Source organism: Sipha flava, unplaced genomic scaffold (genome assembly GCF_003268045.1).
Source record: "Sipha flava isolate LNK unplaced genomic scaffold, YSA_version1 40_pilon_pilon, whole genome shotgun sequence".
NCBI lineage: Eukaryota > Metazoa > Arthropoda > Insecta > Hemiptera > Aphididae > Sipha > Sipha flava.
The window spans coordinates 2,526,942-2,539,263 of NW_020273126.1; the positions used below are offsets into that span (position 1 = coordinate 2,526,942).

At 23.9% G+C, this 12,322-nt stretch overlaps 1 protein-coding gene across 3 annotated transcripts; it reads left to right on the plus strand.

The window, feature by feature from the left end:
* The first annotated feature begins 39 nt into the window (after window positions 1-39).
* On the plus strand, window positions 40-12,300 carry LOC112688869 (neuroblastoma-amplified sequence-like). 3 transcript variants are annotated; one of them, XM_025562275.1, is made up of 34 exons: window positions 40-227; window positions 570-658; window positions 726-939; window positions 1,752-1,897; window positions 2,000-2,085; window positions 2,486-2,675; window positions 2,739-2,873; window positions 2,928-3,025; window positions 3,136-3,211; window positions 3,273-3,446; window positions 3,687-3,779; window positions 4,176-4,301; window positions 4,363-4,507; window positions 4,566-4,872; window positions 4,988-5,246; window positions 5,310-5,441; window positions 5,507-5,641; window positions 5,702-5,853; window positions 5,921-6,100; window positions 6,182-6,281; window positions 6,373-6,545; window positions 6,621-6,733; window positions 7,094-7,272; window positions 7,333-7,523; window positions 9,504-9,569; window positions 9,645-9,802; window positions 9,865-10,076; window positions 10,149-10,315; window positions 10,382-10,740; window positions 10,799-10,947; window positions 11,022-11,137; window positions 11,546-11,663; window positions 11,766-11,885; window positions 11,965-12,246. In XM_025562275.1, exons 2-34 carry the CDS (start codon window positions 596-598, stop codon window positions 12,244-12,246), a joined length of 5,214 nt encoding a protein of 1,737 aa, XP_025418060.1. In that variant the 5' UTR covers window positions 40-227; window positions 570-595. The 3 variants fall into 3 exon arrangements, with proteins under 3 accessions (XP_025418060.1, XP_025418061.1, XP_025418062.1); XM_025562276.1 differs by lacking the exon at window positions 40-227 and having other exon boundaries at window positions 596-658; window positions 11,965-12,300; XM_025562277.1 differs by lacking the exons at window positions 40-227; window positions 570-658; window positions 726-939; window positions 1,752-1,897; window positions 2,000-2,085 and having other exon boundaries at window positions 2,593-2,680.
* Window positions 12,301-12,322: the final 22 nt, after the last annotated feature.

The window sequence follows — 12,322 nt, forward strand, 5'->3', positions numbered from 1 at the left end:
CTTTTTTTTAAAGTAAATAAAGTCCCCTTTCTTTAATTTTGCCAAGTCGAGCACTGACTTTAACGAAAATCGAAAATCTGTTATCTACTCAGTATAGAAGAGAAGTTAAGGAGTTCAAATAAATAAATCGGATGACTAGAACTCGAATTTTATTCCAGCTATTTTCGTTAAGGATCCGGGTCTACGGCTACACTCTACGATGTAGATAAGACTATTTAGGGATAAAGGTACATTCCTACGTAGACTTCATAAAAATATATAATGTATAATTCGATAATTTATATATATATATATATTAATTTTATAATTTCGTATAATTTAAACATTTTAAAAATGTATATGATCTGTGGATCCGTGGACGTAATATCTAAATATCACACTTCTTCGATTTCACTCCTCGGGTTTTTATCATTTTTCGACTGTAAGCGGCTGAACAACTTTTAGGCTGTATCAAATAATGATAACACGCTGGCATTTATTTTTTTTTAAAAATATGTGCATAATAAATGAAAATATATATTTATTTCCATCTGCTGTGATTTAAAAAAATGTATTTGTATTAATTATAGCATTAAGTATTTATTAATTAACTGCAATGAGCGAAGAAATTTTGTACATTGTTTCGGATTACATTCAATTGTTTGAACCTGTAGATTTGGCAAGTATCTAACAAGAACAATTGTTTCGAAATTTTTGTTGCTCATATTTTTAATTTTGGTTTACAGAAAAAAACCTCTAAGAAACGATCGGGAAGTGTTTTAAATTATATTGGTGCACTTAAGTATTTTCCATACATCTCTTTAGAATCATTTAATTCAAATGAGCCAACATGGAAATTTTGTATTGGAGGCAATGGTCAAGTTTTATCTATTGTTCAACCATCTACTCTCGAAATGCGCACAGAAAGTCATTACAACAAGATTTTGGCTAAAGCCACATGTAAGATGTACTAAGATTTGATAAACAATTTTGTTTTATTTTTTTCTATTTACTTTTTGATATAACTCAACATTAAAAATTATTATTAATTAATAATTTAGTTTTAATTTCATTATGTTGTGTCCCACTAAACAAAATGTTACATCTTCATTATATTATATTAGCATATGGCATCGGCATAAAAAAAAAAGTAAATAAATAAATATTAAATAAAATATCTAATAAAATAAGTGAAAAAAAAATTATTTATAAATATTAATTTTTATTAGAGATATGTGTGTGATAATGGGTGTAATAGTAATTTAAAATATGAATAATAATATTAATAAACAATTTTGTACATTTATATTTTAAGCATTATATAAAATTATTAAAAATAAATTAAAAAGTAAAATATAAAAAAAAAAAAAAATTATATTAAAAATATTTTATACAATAATATTAAAATTATTTTTATATAAACATTATACAAATCTTCTTTAAAATCTAAAATTTGAGAAAAATGCCCCCACATTGTATAAAAATTACAAATGACCTAAAATATTAAAAAATGACTTATAAATGTTGAAAAATGATGTTAAAAAATAAAAAAATGCATTTATAGCTAAAAATTCAAAAAATTGCAAAATAAAATTAAAATATTCTGCTTCAAGGGAGCATAAAACAAATTTTTAGTTAAGATAGCATTGTATAGAATCAAAGGAAAAGAAAATGTAAAATTCATTAACATCTTAAATCTAGTAATAACCCTTTTTTTTTGCAATTTTTTATAAAATTTATTTTTAACTAATTATTTTAAATTATTTTTTTAGTACCCGATTTAATAAATGATGATTTATATCCATCAAAGAGAGTATTAGCATGGAGTCCTGATTGTTCTATCTTTGCAATAGCCACTACACATGGTCATATTGCTTGTTATGATCTTTTGGCCTCCAATTTATTTGTCATTGAGTCTGTAAGTATACCATAACACATTTTTAAGATTAACTTATTTTGATTATTATTAAAAAAAAAAAAAAGGTCTTATTAATATGTAAATCTTTAATATTTTCATAAGATTCACAAAAGTACCAAACAACCTGCAAATAATAATTATGCCCAAGAATTGTTCTTCTCAGATTTGCGCACGCGGTCTTCAAAATGGTATGTTTAAGTATCATGTAGTTTTGATTTTTTTTTTTACAATAATACAGACCCCGAATCAATTTTCATTTAGTAATGATAACTATACCTCTACTTGAAATTTATTATGAAAAATTAATAATTATTAAGTATGTATTAATATTAAAATAGACATGTATTTTTGGATTGTTTGTTTGATATACTATTATTATAGTTTTATAATATAAATATAAAAAAAAAAAATTATTTAAAGGTTCAACATTATAATAATGTAAAACTAAAATTAAAACAACAAATTTTTATAAAAATGGATTAGTGTTTTCACTTTTTGATATCTAGCGGGTCTAATTATATTGTTGGTAGCTTTAACTACGTAACTCAAATATTTTATGAAATTCTATATAATTTAAATTATGTTTAGGTCATATGAACTTATATTAATTGGTGGAAATGGATCATTAACTAGCTATGCGGTATCATCTGTTTATGGTTATCAAATACAACATACATTTAATTTTATTCAAGTATTAGGTGCATCTACATTATCATCTGTCACATCATGTGCAGATCCAGCCTACATGATTACATCTTCTGATGTTCAAAATCAATTAGTAAGGTTAATCATTATCTGTAATATAGGTTAAATTTAATTTAATTTAATATTTTTTTTTTAGGACTTAAATGATTCTGGTTTAAATTTATGGTCAATGATTTCATATGAACCTTACTACAATCCTGTTTTACCTTCAAATATTATAAAAAATGGATTTTTATCCAAATTTTTTAATATGATATTGCGCAGAAATAATGTAAGTTGAGTATTATTTTTTTAATTGTATAAGTATTTGAATTTATAATTACAGAAACATATAATAAAAATGCGTTTATCGCCTTTATGTACAATGCTGGCATGTTTATATGGTACTAGAACAGTTTGCATATGGAATTTTCCAGATATAATGTTGGTATATTAATAATTTTACTTACACATATAATTTCATATGTTTTTAAAAAATAATTTATTTATATACTCAATTAAGTTACTATACTATTGACTATTTCAATTTTTAGCATTTGCAATAAATGGTTTGTAAACGATCAAAAAGAATTTGGTGGAATTGTAGATATTGAATGGTGGAGTAATGAGGTAATGACATTTCCGTTTCATGTTATATGAAATCTTAGTTAAACTTTTGTTTCTGTTTCAGATTTTGATTTTAGGATGTTTTGATGGTACTTTAATCGTTTGTCTAGAAAAAGGTCAACAGAGTGTAGTTAATACAAAACTGAATCCTTTTCATTTCAAATTATGTGGTTCATATAATAGTGACAATTTTGTTGTTGCTGATTTTAAAAAAATAGAATATTTCAATAATTCTCAGGTAATTATTTATTTTACTTTAGTTTAAAATAAAATAAATTTATATTTGAGTATATACTAATAAATAAATATACTCAGGTCATTAACCATTTTTATTTCTGTCAAAAATATTTTTTAAATTTAAATGTTTGTTATTTTTTCATTTTTAGTTTATAAAAAAATTATAATATATAATATAATTAAATATAAACACATTATTTTAAAAATTATTTTTTTAATATTTTGTTTTAATTTGCCCAAGGATTCTTCTGTAAACACCAAAGGGACTTCAACAAATATGTATAAACTTATTGCAGTGACTAAAACTACTCCTCAACAGCTGCTTATGAAAAAAGTAATATTAAATTTGTTAATACTAAAATATTTTTTTGATTATTGATTAATAATATAGGGTATAATATGTAAGATAACTTTAAGTCACTAATCACATGATGAAAACATAAACTATTTTGGAATATAAAGGATTTATTGGTGTTTTATATTCAATTAAGTTTTGTTTTTACTTATGAAAATGTTAAATTATATACATGAATGTACCATATGTACTTAAAATACATGTATGCTTATCCATAGCCAATAGTACTTTAAAAATTAACATTGTTATATAATTCAACTATTTTATAACTATTAATTATATTTTTATATCATAATATTTGATAATTTTGTATTGAAATATTCAACTATTGTTTTAGAAATATTATTGTAATATTTTGCTGTTATTAATTTAAAGATACAAAAAAAGGAGTATGAAGATGCATTACAGTTAGCTTTGAAGTACAATTTGAATCAAGATTTGGTCTATAAACACCAATGGTGTAATAGTTCAGTTCTGGAAGAAACAATTAATAATATTTTAGTAAGAAAAATGAAATATAGTAAACACAATCCTTATTTTAATTTTTTAATTTGCCTTTAAGAGTAAAGTATCTGATAAACAATGGATTGTGAACGAGTGTTGCAATAGAGTTTCAGAAACGTTAACTGGAGCAAAGCAGTTGATTGCCTATGGTTTAGAAATAACAGATTTTTCTGCTTACTTAAACATAGATCCTGAAAATTTGAGTATGTATACTTTTTCTTAATATTAATTAAAATGTAATTGTTTTTTATGATTAATTAGGTACTTTTAGTCAAGAAGGTAAAGAATTTATAGTATCAAGACTCAAACTATTAAATTACTTAGATAAGCTGTCCACTTATGAAATCATTTTAAAAAAAATGGATGGTGACTGTGAGTCCCTTTATAGTGCCAACACATATAAACATCTTAGAGATTTAAGTCCTCTACAATGGGCTCTACAGTTAGCTAGACAATGCCAAGTTGATGCTGTTTCTATTGTTTTTACCTACTATAGTGATCAAGTTCTCCCTTTCTGGTTAGACATAATAAATGATTTTCCAGAGACATTAATGCCCAAATTATACAAGTAAAATTTAAATTTAGATAATTTATTAAAAATTAAAAAAAAAAGTTTAATAAACTTATTTTTTTTATGTCAAAATAAAAATTGAAATTGGTAATTTTTTTATACATACATTTAGACATTTATTGCCAGTTTGGAATACATCTACAAAACAAGCCGTATTATTAGAATCAGAAATTTTAAGGGAACTTGACTGGTGTGAATCAGATAGATTTAAATTATTAACTGGTACTTTTGAAAGTATAAAAATAATTACATTATCTGAAAATGACCTAATTCATTGGTATACAAAAAGAATTCGGGACATTGAGTTGTGTACTAAATTAGTTCAACATGCATTAGAATTGTCAACCATTGCACTTGAAAACAATATCAAAGTAAACATTTAATAATTTTATATTATTTGGTGCAAAATATTATTAACAATTTTTCTTTGTAAGGGATTAGAAAAATTACACGAAGATTTGTCTGTTTTGGAAGTTTTAGTGTATGAAGTTGGCTTAGAGAATATGTTTTTGAAAGATATTGAACAATTAAACACTTTAGAAAAAGCATCATTATTTATGTCAAGGGTTTGTGAAATAAATTGAACTTTTTTTTATTATTTTTATTAAAATGTATTTTTTCATTTGAATAGTGTGATGAAACATTATTCTTGAAGAATTTGACAAACTATTTTTTGCCATATATTCAAACGAAAGCTGATACGTTTTATATTTTGGAAAAATACTTAATTCAAACATGTGAAAGTTCATTAAAAAAGTCATCACAGGTGATTTTTATTAATTTAAATCTAAGATAGTATTGTTTTTTAATTTTATGATTATTACAGTATTTCGAGTATGTTCAAAATAATGGTTGGTGTGTAAGTGTCTCAGATAATGCAAAAATAGATTTAGGCCTTAAATGTATTTATACTTATTCAAGAACTGATCAATTAGACGAAGCACAATGTATAGTTCTGTCACTGTTAAAAAGTGTGAAGTAATGTTTTATAAAATGTTTGGTATTTAATAACTTAATTCAAATAAATATGTTATTTTTATTTTAGAAACAATGTTGAAAATAAACCTTGTATTAAAAAACTTGAGGATATGAAACAAATAATAAATGCTTCAAAACTATTACTGAATTATGGAATTAGATATCCTCTTAAAGATTTAATTAATAATTTGACTGATAGTGGTTTTTTCCGAAAAGTTATGGTTTTAATGTGCGAGTATACGTCAATGTGAGCAGAATTTTTAATTTTTTTTTTTTAATTTTTAATCAGTGTATTTTTAAAATTATTTTTTGTTATAATTTTTAATAGAAAAAATCAAACAGAAAAGTATTGGTCAAATGTACTTGGAGATTTATTAAAAATAGCAGAATATTGTTTTCCATCTCTTTCGGTTGCAATATGTTACGAGGTGAAATTAAATGTTTAAATAGTTATTTTATGAATATTTAACATACCTATTGTTTTTTTATTTATTTAGATTAATTTGTTTTTTTTTTTAGGAATATGTTAGAATGTTGTTAACTAGCCAAGATGAAAAAATAATGCTATTGAGTAAAGATATTTTATTGGGAAAATTACCTGAAAACTTAAGCTTAAAAATAATAAAAAATTCATTTTCTATGTATTTTGACCAATCAAAGTCTTTCAACGATTCATCAATGGCCTTAGCTAAGTAAATATCTTTAAGACAACTGTTAAAATTAACTTTTTAACTTTTTATATTTATTTCAATCAAATTTTTTTTCAGATTATGTTTACAAATCATACCTAATATTGATGATCTTGTAATACATGAATGGAATTTAATTTCTGCTATGACAATATTTAACACTCTTGGTACTAAATTACTTCCAGTTCAAGGTAATACTTTTCTAAAGTTATATAACATTATTTTGTGTAAAAATTGGTGTTCATTTTAATGATTTTAAAATATAACATAAGTCATATAGGTACCTACTAATTGGGGCAAAATTAATATACACTTTTTTTTAAAATTATTATTAATAGTATATTATCATATTAATTTTTATAATTTAATATTAAAAACTAATAATTATAATAATGAAACATTTTTTTAATTATTTTGCGTGTCATTTAAAAATTAATGATATGAATGAATGAATGATTTATGTTCATATTTTATTTTTAATTCTTATAAATGTAAGTTATAAGCTATTAACATTTAGCTACTTTTAAAAACTGTTTTTAATGTAATAATAGTTCGCCAATGTGAAAATAAATGGAAACTGATTGACATAAGTATATCTTCTAAACCAAATAATTACACATTACTTAAAAAGTTAATAGTATTAGCTAATAAATTGGAAATTTCAAGTCATGAAAATTTTGTATCCATCGAATCCAACATTTTATTCAAATGTGCTATGACTGCTTTTCAAGTATGTTTAAATATATTTTTTTATTATATGTATGTGAATTATTTTGAACCATTTTTTCAGGCTAATGATTTAAAGTTTGCTTCTAAAACTTGTGTTCAATTGATAGACAAACATGAGCCATCAGTATGGCCATTATGTGTAGAAATAGGACTACATAATGATATCGTTGATATTGGTTTAAAGATTAAAGTATTATCATTTGCTGTGCTCAATTGTCCAGTTGAAAAAATCATCTCAGTTATTGAATTGCGGTATGTGATACATAAAATTGAACTTTTGTTTTTTATTTTCTGATTAATGTTCATCTTTCATCAACGTAAATTTACTCAGAAATACAGTGTTTAATATTTAATGAGAATGTTTTTAAATTAAGACTTTAACAATATTTAAATTTTACTTATTATTATAAATTATAACATCTATTATATTAAATTTACAGAGGTATCGACTTCATATATCGAGATCACAAACTTTAAATCACCCCATAGTTTTAAAAATCTGGAAACCTGGCATAAAATATTAAATAGATAAATTTATAAAAAAATGTTGAAATCTCTAGGTTGGATGTGATATATAAAGATAACTGTTAGGAATTTAATAATATGACCTCTTTTAAAGTAGGAACTCACTAGTCAATGTTTCTTATCAGAAGTTTTCTATGATTATGATGATCGAAGCAATCTTTTTAGTCAAAATCATGTACACAGGCAGTTAAAAAATTAGCATCATGGTAAAACCAATATTTTTTGTTTCACTCAGAACCTAACTTTGTAATTGTATCATAAGCATATAGAAAAACAAAAAAAAAATTTGTCATTTATCAATAAACTGAAAATAGTATACATACATCCTTAAAAAAATTTAGCTTCTCATAAAGATTAGATGCAGTCCAGGTTTCATGTGGTGCACCTGTGTGCACGCTTGTACCGATAATCTATACAAACCATTTCATTCTACAGTGCAGAAGATAACGTGAAACCATTGGGCGTAAACTCTTCTTAATACACCTTGTCTAGATCAGTGGTCTTTAACTTTTTTCGACCAGCGACCCACTTTTCTTACCAAAAATTTTTTGTGACCTATGCCAACTTTGTTAGCCATGAAAACTAAATAAAAAATTAAAATTGCTTAATTTATGTTATTTTAGAAGTGCTTTTATAACTGAATTAAAAAATATATATATATATGTATTTATCTAGGTATCTAGGTAATGTTTAATTTTGTTATAAGTTATGATACCAATGCATGTAATGATATCGAAAAAAATATATGTTATTATACACAAAAGAAATGAGTGCGATATTTGTCCTGGACTTTTTTCACACGAAATACCTCCACCTCAGCTCAATTTCATATAATTTAATAGATTTAATAGGTTAATATATATATGAAAAATAAATGAGTTGTATGGATTAAGTCGGGCTATTGCTATATGATTACTTAATTTGATTGTTCATTCTTTTTTTTTTTTTTTTGAAAATGAAGGCTTCAACAGGAAATATTAGCTATTAGATGTTACATATTAGATGAATTAGGTGTTAAATTAATATTACAATATTTCATATGACATAATACAGGTGAAGTAAAGTGTAAAATAAGAATTTACTAATAATATTTGTGATATTTAAAAATGTGACAATATTCAGAGTTTGTTTTTCGCTAAGTACTTTTACTATGTTGGATGGCATGTTCAGGTCGGTGCGTATTGAGATATATTGTGTACAGTCCTCCACTACGTAATTGACAGTTAATGATTAGTAGTATGTGTCGTATATTGGTTTTTGGCTTTTTTTTAATTAGGTATGAGTGTATAACAAAAAAGTGTTCATTCTAATCTTCTACAAATTTATAATAGTATAAAATAGTACGGTTTCAGGTTTATTCTAAAACATTTTTATGCAATATCATATGACATGCATTATATTATATATATATGCATATGAATTTTTTAAATTTTAAAAAGAAAACTTATGGCGACCCATTCTTAAAGCTTACGCGACCAAAATTGGGTCGTGACACACTAGTTGAAGTCCACTAGTCTAGATGTTGTCAAATTAGCATAATAGTTAAAAAAACCATTATATATTACCAATATCAATGAATACAAGTGGCAAATATTGTTTACCCTGATCATCAAAAATATTTTATTATAAACCTATAAATTTATATATAATTTAAAATTAATAATTTCAATGTATTTATCAATATTATTAAATATTTTAAATTTTTAGGAAATCATTGGAAAATGAAAATACTGAACAATTATATGAGTATGATTCTCCATTAGAGCTTCCAGTGTAAGTAATAACTTAATACATTTCTATATCAAATTACTATATCAAATATTTTATGAATTATTTATTTTAAACTAGAATTAAGAACATCAATTATCTTGCTGTATCAAATCATGAAAGTTCATTACATTTAAAATGTTCCAATTGTGTTGAAGTTGGATTATCACATGAAGACATGATATTTAATTTAAAAGAATTGTTTAAAGTATCTTATAACCATTCTAATATTGACAAAGGTAAATTAAAATTATATATTGTTTTAAGATGGGTGATGTATTGTTATTTTTTTGTGCTTTAGTGTTGGCCATTTATGGCTTTAAATATCTTGGTTATGATTCCAAAATGTCAGTATTATGTTTCTTACATGTATCAAGCAACATTATTGTTGATGAATGCTTCAATTGTTGTGAAGGAGTTCTAAGTACTAAATTAGCACTTTATATTTTTGCATTACGCTATGCACTTCAATTTATGCATGATATAGAATTCCTGAAATTATCAACAAATAAAGTATGTTTTGTTATAAGTTTTATTTTTGAGATATAAATATATATATATAATAATGGTATTATTATTTTTTAGCTAATTAAACAAGTTATGTCTAATTTAAATGCTCAACCCTCACTATCTGAACCTGAAATAGGACAGTACTTACGTAAATATGCATTATTGTATAGTAAATGTTCAAAAGGATTAGATTCAAATTTGAGCTCTGAAGAAATGAAAAAAGAACTTATCAGAATGGCTGGGTATGATTTTCTCTTTATTTTTTAATTTTACAAGATGTTTTATTTTATTGGGAATTTTTTTTATAGAACTGGTCAATTAAAAAATCTTGAAAAAGCACTAGAAATATGTAATAGGCAATCTTTAGATTTAAATGATATATTGTTATTAGAGTTTTTAAAACATTGTTTACACACAATGTCTTCGAGAAATTTAGAAGAAATTATAACTACAATGGAATTTGATAGTTTGATTCAAAACAAAGAGCAGTTTTACAATAATCTGATCAATGTTTATGAAGATGTTCCAGGAACTAATCATAATGTTTTGATTGCTTATTATATAGTGTTAAACTATATTTATCCTAATAACTCTCTGCAACACGGAGATAACATGACACCTAATCAACATATAAAGTTGTTAAAGAGAGTTCATAGTACTCTTCCAGGTAAACCTTTGATTCTTAACAAATCTTGAAAATTAGATAAAATCATTTTTTTCTATAGACATAGATTACAAGTTACTGTTGAATCCTGAAACTGCTTATGAAACATTTTCTAATGCCCAACAAACTGGATGTAGTTCTCATGTTCTAAGTAGATTGTTGAAAAACTTACCTGAAAAAATACAACACTGTATAAAATTTAGTCGTTCTGTCAGTTTTTCTTTTTTCAAAATATTGCAAAATAATAACTAAATTTTTTTTTTTCATTGAAATATCCTTTTTAGACTTCTTCAGCATCTGATGTATGTCAGGATAACATAGATTTTGATCAATTGATGCAAAATATTGAATCACCTGCTGATATTGATAAAATTGTAAAACTTTTATCTCAGTCACATAAGTAAGTTAATGAATGTCAAATACTATTTATTAGTTTGTATATATTAAAATTATAAATTTTAGTTGAGTAGAACTTTTTATTGCAATTATATTTTATGAATGTTTGGTTTAATAAATAATTAAAGGTTGTGAAAAAATATTGTATTGTTAAAAATGGTTTTTATCATTGTAAACATTTTATAATCAAAAATTAAATTTTATTAATAGGATATGCTTCAAAATTTTCTAATAATATATAAAATTATTAAATTATAATTTGTGAGCAACTTATCTGTACTGTATTCAAATTTTAAATAATTTGATATAAAAATAAAAATGAAATTATAACTATAGAAAACTATAATATTAATGTAATAATATAACATAATGTTAATAATAATAATGATTACATGTATTTTTTCATATTTAGTGTTAATGATGTATGGGTCAACGCTTTAAAACGGTTATTGGCTTTTCAGCCATTTGAATATCGGATTTCAATATCGGTACTGAAATATACATGTAGTAAACATAATTTTAGCCAAAAGGTACATAATATATTTATCATAATTGAATTTTTTTTTTATGTATTTATCCTATATTTCATTATAGTGAGATTAATTAATTTAATGTAACATCTATTATTTTAGGAATTAGAAGATTTTAGTAGTATTCCAAATGTGAATAGAACATTGCTTTTTTTATTATATTTACTATCTGGAGAGAGTGCTGTAGAAGCAGCAGCTATTAGTTATTTTCAAACTAACCATGTAAGTACTTAAATATTATGTATACATTTTAAGACTTTAAAAATGATGATAATATTTGTCTTAAAAATTGTGTTTTAAGGAATTACCCGATTCGGTATTAGACACTATTCTTGAATACGGCCTTGTAGAACAATTGTTTGAGTGTGAAGAGATAATGAACAACCTTACATGTCGAGTATTGGTTGGAAACAGTGGAAAAAATTGCCGAATAGTTTGTGAACAGTTAGTTTCTGCTAGACGTAATTTATTAGCTGGTTCATTGCATTTAACTTACAACAGTGTACCAGCTGCATTGAAAACTAATGTAGCTGCGATAGAAATATCTGAAAGTTATTTAGGGAGAAATACTAAAGATAAGTGAAATATCTAATTAACTATACAGTTAATGTTTGAATTATTATACTAAAAGAAGAGTGTATTCAATATTTTAGAAATTA

Coding starts and splice junctions, on each gene's coding strand:
- LOC112688869 (XM_025562275.1), top strand. CDS start 596: ATGAGCGAAGAAATTTTGTACATTGTTTCGGATTACATTCAATTGTTT. Junction 9,570..9,644: donor TCTCCATTAGAGCTTCCAGT/GTAAGTAATAAC, acceptor ATTTTAAACTAG/AATTAAGAACATCAATTATC. Junction 9,803..9,864: donor CCATTCTAATATTGACAAAG/GTAAATTAAAAT, acceptor TTTGTGCTTTAG/TGTTGGCCATTTATGGCTTT.